Source organism: Electrona antarctica (genome assembly GCF_951216825.1).
Source record: "Electrona antarctica genome assembly, chromosome: 11".
Taxonomy (NCBI): Eukaryota; Metazoa; Chordata; class Actinopteri; order Myctophiformes; family Myctophidae; genus Electrona; species Electrona antarctica.
The window spans coordinates 44,594,387-44,607,668 of record NC_136792.1 but is presented as its reverse complement, the minus strand read 5'-3'; the positions used below and the strand labels follow the sequence as shown (position 1 = coordinate 44,607,668).

Below are 13,282 nucleotides of genomic sequence, written 5' to 3'. Positions count from 1 at the left end.
TATTGAAATAAAAGCTTCAAGGTAATAACAATTAACAATAGGATATGTCCATGACCATGAATACAAAAAACCCCAAAACAAGACAAGAGACAAACAAAATAAAATAAAAATGTCATGTAAATCCAATATACACAATTAAACGTGCTTAAGTACTACAAAATATTGCTAATACTATATTCTTTCTTCGTAACAGTTTAAACAAAAAAGACACCAAGCGACGCACAAAGCCGTTAGATATGCAAGAATGTTATTATTTATTTATCTTTACTGTCTGAAATATTTATAGTCACATGACACCTGTGTGTGTCAGCTGACTGAGAGGAGGAGGAGGAAGTTCATGATGCACTCTGCTGCTGTAAAGATGGCGATCTTCAGTGTGTATGTTGTGAATAAGGCCGGTGGTTTAATATATCAGTTTGACAACTATGTGCCCAGAGCAGAGGCAGAGAAAACCTTCAGCTACCCTTTAGATCTGGTGCTCAAGATCCACGACGAAAAGGTGGTCGTTTCGTATGGACAGCGTGATGGAATCCGAGGTAAACTATCTGCTGTTATTGTCACTCCCCTTCCTCCAGAGTCCAGACAGTCATAAACGACACAGGTTCTGCAAGCAGCATACAGAATCTAATGGTTTATTCCATGGGTTTCCAACACTTTTCATATCAAGGTTCATTATTTATTCTGCATTTGATTTGAGCCACGGACCACCATTTGATTAGCCTCTCCCCAAACTACTTTGTTGTCGTTGGATACGATTTTGTCCACAATTCCAGGCAAACGTTGATCAAAATCATTCTTCTACATTCTCTTACAAGAAGTCTACACAATTATACTCTAATTGTGTAGACATCTTGTAAATTAACTAACGAATTAATTATTTAATTAAAATAAAACCATTTTTTTCAATGTTACACTCAAGAATTAAAGATCTGTAAAGGTTCATTTGGTTACCAACTCTCCATTTAGCTGGTGGTTCCCGGACCACTGGTTTATTCCAAGCTCTCTTACGGCTCAAATACACCAACGTCGAACTACATAAATATAACAGATCATAATGCCATTATAGATCACTGTTTCTCTCTGGTCCACAAGTCTGCAACTTACTGAACTGATGTGTAAACATTTGGCTCCATTTGTAGTTTTTTTTAGTAATATCATTTAACACTAACAGCTTGGATCAAGATCGTCATCAGTCATTGTGGTATTTTAAGGCTACATTAACACTGAGGATTGTACAGGATAGATAGAGATTACAAAATATAATATATTTTGTAATCTCTAGGACATATATTATATGTCAATTTGTACACTCTGAGTTACAAGGGTCCATTTAGACCCTCAGTGGGCCCATGCCATGACCAGACGTTGAGAAACAGTGGCATAGATTAAAATGTTATATTGTTTTACAAAGGACTTCTCTTGCTGTCATGGTGTTTGTATAGTGGGCCACGCATTGCTGTCCATCAACGGGGCGGACGTAACTGGAAGGAACACGGCTGATGGCAAGGACATCATAGAGTATCTGAAAGACCCTTCAAACTACCCAGTGTCCATTAGATTCGGACGGTCTCGCCTGAGTTCCAACGAAAAGCTGATGCTGGCCTCGATGTTCCACTCGTAAGGCTCCACTCGTATTTGTACTATTAAACATCTCTTGTTTCAAAATGGATGTTTAAACAGTTTTTTCTTCCCTCAGGTTGTTCGCCATCGGTTCACAGTTGTCCCCTGAAGTTGGCAGCTCAGGGATTGAGATGCTGGAGACGGATGTATTCAAACTACACTGCTTCCAGACTCTCACAGGTCAGTGGTGTAAATAAGTGTGTGTGTTGTTTGTGTATTCCATGGGCCACAATTTGATTGACTACTGTAGGGCAATTAACTGAAAAATAATACAGATGTGATGCGAGGAGATATGATGTGATAGAGAAATACCAACAAAGTATTCGATACATTCAGAGAATCATCACTTTTCACTTGCCATATTTATATGATTGTCAGCACTGTTTTTGTTGTATTCATAAATCCCTATGCCAATTAGTTTGGACAAATTAAGAGTACATAAGCCTCATAATAGTTATCTAAAGCACTTATTGCTGTCGTGAAATAGACTTATTGGTCGATTCATTTTCTTGCAGGGATTAAGTTCATAGTGCTGGCAGACCCCCGTCAATCCGGCATTGATGCACTGCTGAGGAAGATTTATGAGATCTATTCTGACTTTGCCCTCAAGAACCCCTTCTACTCTCTGGAGATGCCTATCAGGTAACTGATACAAGAGGAAGGTATAGAGCATAGAAGTGCATATGCATAGACATGTCATGGCCAGGGTAAAGCTTAATGGTACGTTCACGCACGGGCAGATGCAAAGATAGTCTACCATTCATTGTCAATGGAAGCCAGCGTCGTGAAGCTACGAAGCAAATCCAATGTTTGTAGCTGCTGCAAAAGATGCAATGCTACAGTACAAATTGAAGCTGAGCTGGATTCAACTTCCAGATCCAAGGCTACAAAGCTTGAAAGCTGTAACTGTAGCTGCATTTCTTTGCTTTTTCTCACCATGTTCTGGATGACAAAATCACAAAAAAATCGCTGCGTTTTCTTCTAGTCCGTTTCCGTTGTTTCCAATGCATATAAATAATACCTAGATTCAAAAGGGCTCGCCGTTGAGACTCCATGCTGGATTGTTTGTCAATCTCCCTCGCGCCTCCGACACACGTCACTACTGACGGACGCTTGATGACGTCAACGACCGTGTGAGCAACAGATATACAAAGCGACAAATATGCGGTGATCTTTGCATATGCCTCGTGTGAACGCAACATTGCTGAATAGAGGAACATCTTCGTTGTATTTCTCCTAAAAGAATGAAGACATTCAGACCATTTTTAATGGCCCCTACCAAGTGCTGCCTGAAACATTGTTGGAGCTAAGTGTATTACTGTGTAACACATGGCATGCAGTGTACATCACTGTCTGATCATGCCTTGTCTTCTGATTTCAGGTGTGAACTATTTGATCAGAACTTGAAGGGTGCACTGGAGATTGCAGAGAAAGCTGGCAACTTTGGACCCAGCTCTTGAACCACAGAGGAAAGCAACTCATTTTCACCCAAATGTAAATATTTAATGTTTTTGTACATATTTAAGAATAAATCCATCTATGTCGGCCTGGTGGAGACAATAACTTTGACAGTGTTCGATCATTTTAAATTTTGTACTGTATGTGGGATCTTTGACTTGCTGTATAATGTTCACAAGGGATTAGGACAGAGCTTTGAGTTATGTAAATTAACCATAACCATGTCTCCAAGCCATAGATTGCCCACTTGAATCAGTTGTTTTTTTTTATAAAATGACAGCATCTTGCAAAGTATACGGTATATAAACTAATTCAAATAGGAAATGTCATCAAATTACAAACATTTCAACACATATTGCACATTATTCAATTAATAATACATTTCAACACATTACAGTCAAGCTCCAGTTAGTGTGTAGAGTAAAATTCAATCCAATTACGATTCACCAGGTAAGGATTTGCTTTGTTTCTACGAAGCATTTTCTATATTAGTCAGATATACTGAACAACACATTTATTTAGAATTATATATTATATGCAGTATTCATTTAGAATTATAGTATTATATAATGTATGTAATTGGTCAGCTGGAAACAGGAGTATGTTAGCCTGGCTCCAGACCATAGATCCTGCCCACTCCACTCCAAGCTTCACAGAGCTTCAGTCTGATAATCAGGCTATGTTGCCATTGTACTCACTTTATAACACACACATTTGTATTCTGAATACACTCCAACCAAGAGCTGCCTTGGGAGGGACTACAGACCCCGTAGCCTGCGGCAAAAATAATAAATAACAGCCTAACCCTGAAACACACTGTCACCTTAGCTTTTAACCACTTTAACCATTATTTAAAACTTGGGCTGTTGAAAAATAGTAGATATACATGCTTATAGTGTGGCCATGCTACGAGCTTGTAGATGTGCTATTTTTGAAATAAATCATGAAAATGTGTGCAAATCTTTGTGTAGAGCCCAAGTCCCTATACTTGGGTGCTACTGGACTGGTTGCCGAGGAAGTTCAGACATGTGCTCCAGAAACTGATATCCAAACGTTCACTGAGTTTATATTAGATATTTATTCTGCTCAAAGTGCATACAAATAAACATAAATAAACCGTCGACGCACACAGGATACAGGTTATCTAAAAACTGTTTGCCTCTGCCACTGGCAACACCTGCACCTCATTAGGGACGGGATTAAATACCCTCCCTGTAACCATGGCAACCTGAACTTGATTGACAAATGACATTGAAAAACTTAAACAATATGGTGGCTCTTACACTTTGAATGTATATTCTTTCACAGCGAATGTTTTTAACTCTTATTTGCTTCTGGGGGTCCCTGGAACAACATATTTTCAGATGGGGGTCGGCGGCCAAATGCATATAATGTTTGGGGTCCTTGACATTAAATAGTTTGAGATTAAGAACCACTGATATAGAAACATAGGTTTTTCAGAAAACTGACATTCGTAGGATCTGGTCTCAATGGGTTAAACTTGGGAAGTGAAAAAAACAACTTGCAATTTCATTAATTGGTCAACCCCCTAACGCCAGGGCTCCACTGGACGCGTCAGCGTCGCGTCTCCGTCACCGTCAGGGAATGTTCCCTTTTTAAACAATGAAGGGTGGCTCCACTGCCCGCATTGCGTTGCGTTGACGGAGACGAGACGCGACGCGTGCATTAAAATTGAACCGGTGCGTTTTTTGACGCACGCGACGGAGACGCAATGCATCCGGTGGAGCCCTGGCGTTAGCAGAAAAGTACAGGGGACAGACAAGGGATTTCTGTATTTTATGACATCCTATGTCATGTGTGATGAGTTTAGTCCGATTTCTTGGCAACAGAGCCCATCTTGGTTCTGATATTGCGCAACAGGAAAAATCCAACAGTGGTGGCAAGACAGGCAACCTCTGCTACCCAGAATGCCATTTCCCAGCCGTGGTGCTTGGCAATGGTGCTGAATGGCAGCCCAGACAGGAAACCGCCAACTAAAAAATATAAATGTGTTATTTATATATTTCAAGGATTATACACAAGGATTATACCATGTCTAACCAATGACTAGTCTAAACTAAGTATGCACCCCATCTAAGTACACAATAACTATCCATAATGTGTAAATTATGGATAAGGGGTCAGGACTCAGGACAGATAGGTATTTTTGTGGAGGGGTCAGAATAAATTATGGATTTATTATTTTAGATGATGGTTCTAACTTCTTCGTCTCAACTGCTCAATTATAGCCATTAGCCAGCAGTGCTCTGGGTGCCCACTGCATCCAATTTTAAGATTATCCTGGTTTAGTAACACTGGCATTACATGACATTACATGCCCTGTGCCACGGAAATATTCAAAATATAACTACAGGCATGATTTAGGGTTTTAGTCACATTTGAATATCGGAGCAAAAATACAACTTCTACATTGCCTATGAATCACAATGCTAAACAAATTAGTTACTGTTAATTTAAGGTGATGCCATACATACGCAACCAATTTCACATAGGTGCTTGCTTATTGAGCTCTACACATGTGGCTATCATTTAAATATACGAAGATAACTGAAGCACCAAATGTTTCCAAATGATTTAATCTAACTTAAAAAATAAATAAAATAAACTTACTGTTGGCCATGAGAGCAACAATAGCATGTGACGTGCCACAGTAGTTGGAGGGAGCACTCTCGTTGGCTATAACTCCAAACAATGCTATGGGCCCATAGGATGAAAAACCAAATGCAGCGCCCAGGGATAGTATCCACACCTACGTACATGTACACAGAAAACACACTGTGACAGCAAACAGGCACCAAAATGATGCTAGTCAAGTTTCAGCTTCTGTGCCAAAGGGACTCTTAAATGTTGCTTGCCAAAAACGTACTCCAAATGAAAATGCATACTTTTAATAATAATATAATAATAAACAACTTTATTTGTATAGCGCCTTTCATACAGAGTTGCAGTTCAAAGTACTTCCAATGCAGGACAGAACTAAAGTGCTTTACAGTTGGGTCAAAATTAACATATCATACACAGAATATGCATTAAGTCATGGACATGACATAAAAATAGGAGTAAAAGGTCAAACATAGGGTTAGAAGAATGATACGAAATAGACGTGCTGGGGAACCCTGTAAAGTGCTAAGGGAGAACAGAGAAGGCCAATCTAACTTTATTTTTTGTTTAAAAATGTTGGTGGAGTTGGCCTCTCTGATTTCCTGATGAATTGTGTTCCATAATGTTGGTGCATAAAAAGAGAACACACATGAACTTTTAAGATGTAGGCCTACCTTAGGGCTGTCTGGAGTGACTGTCATTCTAAAAAGGAACATGGACACAGACATGCCGGCCATCATGCAGATCAGGAGGAAATGACGCGGGTTCCCATTAAGTCCCATACCTTGCTGTACAAAAAGGACAGGTTAAGAGAAAACTGCATAATGCTTTGGTTAGGGTGTCAGAGTCTTTGAAAAGCTTGAGGAAAACTGATGGAAGGGGAGCCGTGTTCCATATTGGCCGCCAGTTATTAGGAAATTGGTGTCTATCTTTACTTATTTATATATTGTGTGTAGCAACATCTGTATAACCAGCTCAGTGACCTAAGGCCTTGTGGCTAGAGTGTCTGCCTGGCTGAGACTGGAAGGTCGGGGTTTGATCCCCGGCCGAGTCATATCAAAGTCTACAGACTAGCCTAGGGTAGTCTATATTGCTAATAATAATAATAATCTTTATTGTCCCGAGGGATATTCATCTTCAGTACTACGGTACTGCTAGTCTATACCCTAGGCCTAGGGTAGGTACCCTCACAAAAATCATGCAGTAATCCTGGTCTCTAAACTGCCTCCCCCTGGCCAGCCGGGTACATGTTTAGTCCGACATACTAACAGTCTGACAGGCATTACTCCGAAACCCTACTCCAAACCCTAACCTCACAGGGAAGCCATGGGTGAATTTTAACCGGCAACGCATGTCGGTAGGTGAGTTTTACCCAGCCATGCATGTCTTAACCGGCCACGCATTTGTCGGACTAATGCCTGTCAGACTGTTAGTATGTCGGACCAAAGTATGCGCCCCTGGCCAGCCGGTGCGCCTGATGGAGGGGAAAGGAACTGATTGGAATAAAGTGTTCCTTCCACGCGCTACGTCCAACCGGGTAAAAACGCCTCCCTGCTTGGCACGTTCCTGGTGGTATGTTCCTGGGACATACTGTACTAGCTAGCTACACATCTTTATATCTTCAAACTGTCATCAAAGCCTGTTTCACCGAATTGGCATTTAAAAATGTGCAGATATGCTATGCCAATCGTCAACTCACTTTAGCCACAGCCTTATCAGAGAAGTATCCAGCAGCTAGACTTCCCAGCAGGCCTCCTACCTCCAGGGCACTCATGTAGGAACTCCCTGTGTAAAGCAACAACTTTTAGGCAAATTTCAACCAGGAAAATATTGAAGAACAATTATTGTTTCATTTGGTTGACATACTATATCTCACTTGCAAGTTGCATTCAATGGGCTCTATGCATACACACCATTTTGGAAAGAACTTTGTTACTGCTGATACTAATTCTCGTCAAACAGAGTCAGGGGTGCTGCTATTGTGCATGTACATGGGCTCACTGTTAACACACTGCTACACCTGTGGGTCTCAAAGTGTCTTTGAGTGGGTTCCAAATGGCCCCGTACGGGTCTGTGACTCAGAGTGTACAAATGGGGGTCCTTGAAATTTAAAACTTTGAAAACCACTGTACACTAAATGGAACATACCCATGAGTGTGGACTGTCCCTTGTCCTGAATGAGGAAGAGCTGTCCCCAGTCGGTGCAAGCTGTCTTCACACCAAACACCACCAGGTAAGCCACGGACAGCAGCCACAAGTAGGGAGACAGCAGGAACTCCTTCAAAGTGCTCTCATTGCTGGATGATCCTGATGAGGCCAAGATCAGGAAGAAACAACTGTGAGTATAATATTATTTTTACTTAGATTTACGGGTGTACAAATAGTAGTAGGAAACATTTTTTAAATCTCAAAGAGATTGAAAAGGTGTTCAGCTCGATCCTTTCTATCTATATAATAGAAGGATGTCAACACACTTCAGATGTAAAATGGTGGGGAAACAAAAACGATGTTAATTATAGTCTTCAAACTGTCTTAATTACATTTGCATTGTTGAGTTTTTGTTTTCTAGTTTCAGTTAATTCAATTAGAAAATACAATATGTTTTGTGTCACAATCAGACAACATCTTTACTGCTCAGTAGTTAAAAGCTAAAAGTTTGCTTTGGACGAATCTCTTCTCAATGGAGGAGCTAGGCGTACTGCTGTGGTGTTGCTTTTATACCGTGTATGAGAACGTTCACGTAGAACAGTGAGAACAGTTAAACCGGTTTGATTTGGGTACCTGACACATTGTGATTCTATAGGGGGAGAGCTCACCGCCAGTAAACCTGTTAACCTATTAAACCTGCAAGTCATTTACAATTTAGGCATTTAACAGACGCTCTTAATCCAGAGCGATTTACAGTAAGCAGGAACAATACAAGGTAATACATCAAATACATAGAAATAGTCATCAAGAATCCTAAGCAAGCTAAGAACCTAATATCTGTCTAACAGTAGATTATCTGTGCAGTCAAGCTATGAGTATACAATAACCACGGGTAATCATTTGCATTTGCGTACGGTGCGTCCTGAATCTAGGGGGACGCGTTCTAGCGCGGACACGCGTGTACCGTGTACCTGCGCCTGCACGTCAATTTTGTTTTGGTCCCACGCCGTGGTACCCCATGCGACGAGCATGACACCACTGCGTGAGAGATGTGAGGGGCACACACTGGGTACAGAGTTCAGTGTCACTGACCCTTGGACACAAAGGCATAATGCAGTGCTCATACATACTGTACACACCACACAGAGACTCACTGACTCACCCAGATGTGACCGGAGACAACAACGGGAGCTGGACAATAATTATATCAATCTTAAGTAGAGGTACTCTGATCAGGTTTTTTGGGACCGATCCCAATCACCGATCGTCTTTCTCACAATCGGCCGATACCAATACCGATCTTGTGCGTAAGGGGAAGATTTTAATATTTCCAAAATGATTATATCTCAAAACCCACGTCAAAACTGTTCCTTTGTGTGTGGGGAGGAAGGGGAGAATGACCTGTCGCAATGATGCAAAACGATATTACCAGTAAGACGCCTTAAAGCCAAAGCGAGAAGCGACCGCAGAACTGAGACACTCTACCGGAATAATGTCACTTTCAATATGTCAGCACTACAGTGGAGCGGACAGACGGTGAAATCTCTACCGAAGTCCTGATGTCACTCGCTCATCCCGTGGTCCAGGGCCGTAGAAAAATAAATAAACTGTCTCAGCGATATTAAATGTTCCGAGTGTGTGTGTGTGTGTGTGTGTGTGTGTGTGTGTGTGTGTGTGTGTGTGTGTGTGTGTGTGTGTCGTGTGTGTGTGTGTGTGTGTGTGTGTGTTATTTTAATGATGTTTGGGAGACAAGAAACACTTCCCTTGGGTTTTTATGTGGGTGATACTGTATGCCTTTTTAGATATTTTAGTATTTCAAAGTGTCTGTGATGTCATGGACACTGGTCTCACTGCTGGATTTACTACAATAAAGGTGGTTGCACACTGGACGCGTTTTTCGGAAAACCGATGGAGAAACGCCGCTAAAAATCAGAAAAACGCAACATGTAGTCCAGGAAGGAAGTGAGACCAGTCTCCATGACATCACAGACACTTTGAAATACTAAAATATCTAAAAACACATAGCACCCCCATAAAAACCCCATGGTGTTTCTTTTCTCCCAAACATTAAAATAAGATCTGGTTGCAAAAGGGGTGAAGTGGCCCTTTAAGTACAAGAACAGTTCTTATCAACCATGTCCTCACCTGCTTTGCCCTTCTTGGCTGCTGCTGCCTCGATGTTGGGGAGCCCCACATCCTTGGGCTCATTCTTAATGACCAGCAGGCAGACGACGGACAACGCCACGCAGGTCATGCCCGAAATGGACATGGTCGTTCTCCAGCTGTAACTCTGGGCCATCACGGTGGCGATAAGGGGGCCTAGACTGCCAGCCAGGTTCATGCTGCAGGACAGAATGGCCCACCATGTTCCAAATTGAGAGGGCTCAAACCACTGACAAAGGAAGATAAATAAGAATAAGAATAATAATAGCACTAAATCATAACTGTTTTAGCCGGGTGGTGGTGGTGATGTGCTGCTTCCTGATTTGTGTGCAAGTCTTTGACAGCTGACATAAAGCATTTTTCAAAAGACCTGTGTCAGGTGAGGAAGATGTTCCTATTTTCAACAGCACAAGCAGTGCTATACAGTTTCTGAATACCGTACTCTCTTCTTAAGCCATACCGTTCCACTGACAAAATACTGTCACTCCTGAGCCAGATAAATAAACATTCTACGTGAGAATCGGGTGTTTCATAACCAACCGCACTGTGGAGGAAGGTGGGTAAACAATCTACTTCCCAATTTATGTGTAACTCAAAACAACAATCTTGGAAACCTTTTAGGTATACAGGGAAGCACGGATATGGGAATTCTTGGCCGATACCTGTCTAAAATAACAATTTAGCCAATACTGACACCGATATATGTTTATTTAGTTTTCTCCCTTTTGAGCCAGGGAAACAAATACATGTTCTCTTTTTTCTTTTTGTTTGATATTCTTTGGGCTTTTCCCTCCGGTTGGCCAGAGACCAGGATTACTGCATGTTTTTTGTGAGGGTACCCACGTACGTACCCTAGGGGACACGGGGAGAACATGCAAACTCCACACAGAAAGGCCCTTTCGGCAATGGGCAATGCACTGATGACACGGAGGAGAGAACATCTCTTTGGCCTGTCTAATGGCCTATAATCACAAAAAGGATGTACCTTGCGCAGCACGCGGCCACAGGGAGGCCAGCCCAGGCCCTGCCCCAGGCCGTTGAGGAACCAGAGGCCAGAGAACACGGCCACAGTGGAGGACCAGGAGAAGACCACGTTGATGCCTCCCACCATGCACAGGCCGATGGAGAAGAGCCAGCGGGCGCTGATCTGGTCCGACAACACGCCGCTGATGAATTTACTGATGGCGTAGGCCAGCGACTGGCTGCTGGTGATCATGCCTGCATGGATGAAGGTTTGAGGACGGGGGGCATACATACATACATGGCACACATTTGAAAGAAATAAAATGCAACGGTCTTCTTCATATTATGTTGATGACACCAGTTCAGGAGATAAGACCACCCTCTACGTCTCCCTGACACTTCCTGTTCCCCATTAATTGCAATCATTTTGTAGGACAATTCATTGTCAAATAAAATTATGATTAATTCAAATTATGTTAAGTTATGTTATGTTAGTTACAATCATGACATTTAAGTTGACGGTGAATTGTACTTGCTCTGCAAGTCAACTCTGGCCTGTACTGTAAAGGCAAGGTGGTTACGGTAGTACTATGGACAATAACGTACTGTCAGTGTCAATTAATAGTTTGTCCATCTTTATGCACCTGGCTGGGCCATCTCTACATGGGGTCATGGATAGTTATGATTATGACTGTGTCTCGTCTATGGTTACAGTATATATTTTTTATTTATATAAGTTGATTATACATTATACAATGTTACTTAATAGACTATTTGTTCTATGGCCTTTGATTTATTTATTTTTGTATCTTGTTTTTTGATGATGTGGGTACACATACATAACGTTTTGTCTGATACATTGTGATGCCAGGGTGCACATGAATAAATGTTTTTTATGTTTTTGATTTTACATGCATAAATGTTTTTTGCTGTGTATAAAGCACTTTGGTCAATCTCAATTGTTTTAAATGCTCTATAAATAAAGCTGGGTTTTATTTGAATATAGGCTACAATTATAACTGTGTTATACTGTTATTATAGGCCTAGCAGATTTCAACGCACAAAACAAGTCCCATACCCAAGTCGTCCTTGTCCAGCGTGATCTCCTGCATCAGGGAGGGCATCACGAAAGAAAACGTCTTTCGGTTAAAGTAGTACAGTGTGTAGCCAACAAACATGGCCAGAAAGATTGTGGTGCGGTAGTAGCCATATCCTGCTGCGGTTGTTGTCGCCATGGCTGGGTTTTTAAAAGCCAAATGCAATGAAAAGGGAGACTAGCTTCAGAGGAGCGAGTGAAGCTCCTCTTCTTGTCAGTCAGGGACTGAACTTAGTGAACTTTGCTTCTGGATCCGCCATACCAAAGCCTGAGGCGCTGTAATCAATACAGGGTTAATGGTTAATTGGTTATCTAGCGTTTAAGCGTTGAATGGTTTAATGTGTCTCGTCTTCTTGACTCTTGTTAATTCACCATGGGCAGATTGTTTATGTTTGTGTTCACAAAAGTCTACTGGAATGTCTTCGGGAATCGGGTACAGTGGGACAAAAAACAAACAAATAATGATCCCCTTCAGCCTTTGACCTTGGCGTTGTCGTACGTGTCTCGTTAATGATTCATTGAGGGAGTCCTCTGTGGTGAATGGTGATTGGTGATGATGGCATGCATGCCTGAAGCCCTGATAAACATGATCCATATTTAATCTCCTATAAAAACACGAGATAAAACATGTGCAGTTATTATGAGTGCATGGGGTTTAAACTGATGAATAAGGTTTTGTTAATGAGAACAAGAGGTGGAGCCACTGGAGTCTGGAGCGTGGCTGCAGCGACAGAGAAAGATGACGTCCGTCAATGCGCATCGAAACTTTACCTTCACACTAATCAATAAGGTCTTCGGGTAGTTTGTTCAATAATTGTCAATAAGATGTCAAATGACACAGACAGGCAGGCCTACTGTACTATGAACGGATTGTTCTCTCTTGTTGTTACATGGAATGGAAGTTATGGAACGCTTTGCAGGTGTAGCACAACATCTGCGCCGACCCGCGGGGCCGGCGCCTAGCTTTCGAACCAGACTTCAAAGGAGGCGGCTGACAGCCAGGCAGCGCTGTAACGTTAAGAGGGGCCGGTGTGGGCAGCCGCATAGATACCGTATATGTCTATGGGTGTGGGTACCACAGATCTTCTCGGCAACACGGGCAGGAAGACCACGTGGATGATGCCTGCCAATCTGCCTGTCAATGTGTCAAACGCCCTCCTCCTCCTCCTCCCCCAAAACGCGTTTCCATGGTGACAACACAACCACAACATG

General features: G+C 41.9%; 2 protein-coding genes across 2 annotated transcripts; one reads left to right on the top strand and one right to left on the bottom strand.

Moving 5' to 3' along the window:
- Positions 1 to 315: 315 nt before the first annotated feature.
- trappc4 (trafficking protein particle complex subunit 4) lies at positions 316 to 3,187 on the top strand. Its single transcript, XM_079514462.1, has 5 exons — positions 316 to 536; positions 1,443 to 1,617; positions 1,697 to 1,800; positions 2,136 to 2,262; positions 3,002 to 3,187. The coding sequence occupies exons 1-5, from the start codon at positions 338 to 340 to the stop codon at positions 3,078 to 3,080; spliced, it is 684 nt and encodes a 227-aa protein (XP_079370588.1). The 5' UTR covers positions 316 to 337; the 3' UTR covers positions 3,081 to 3,187.
- Positions 3,188 to 4,905: 1,718 nt separating this feature from the next.
- Positions 4,906 to 12,209, bottom strand: slc37a4a (solute carrier family 37 member 4a; the record flags this gene model as incomplete). Its single annotated transcript, XM_079513926.1, has 8 exons — positions 4,906 to 5,072; positions 5,710 to 5,848; positions 6,375 to 6,488; positions 7,400 to 7,485; positions 7,849 to 8,007; positions 9,994 to 10,240; positions 10,997 to 11,229; positions 12,053 to 12,209. 8 exons carry the CDS (start codon positions 12,207 to 12,209, stop codon positions 4,906 to 4,908), a joined length of 1,302 nt encoding a protein of 433 aa, XP_079370052.1.
- Positions 12,210 to 13,282: the final 1,073 nt, after the last annotated feature.

Bases quoted from the DNA above. Each gene is read 5' to 3' on its own strand.
- trappc4 (XM_079514462.1), top strand. From the start codon at position 338: ATGATGCACTCTGCTGCTGTAAAGATGGCGATCTTCAGTGTGTATGTT. The intron at 1,618-1,696 runs GTAAGGCTCCAC...TTCTTCCCTCAG, and splicing joins CTGGCCTCGATGTTCCACTC to GTTGTTCGCCATCGGTTCAC. The intron at 2,263-3,001 runs GTAACTGATACA...TTCTGATTTCAG, and splicing joins TCTCTGGAGATGCCTATCAG to GTGTGAACTATTTGATCAGA.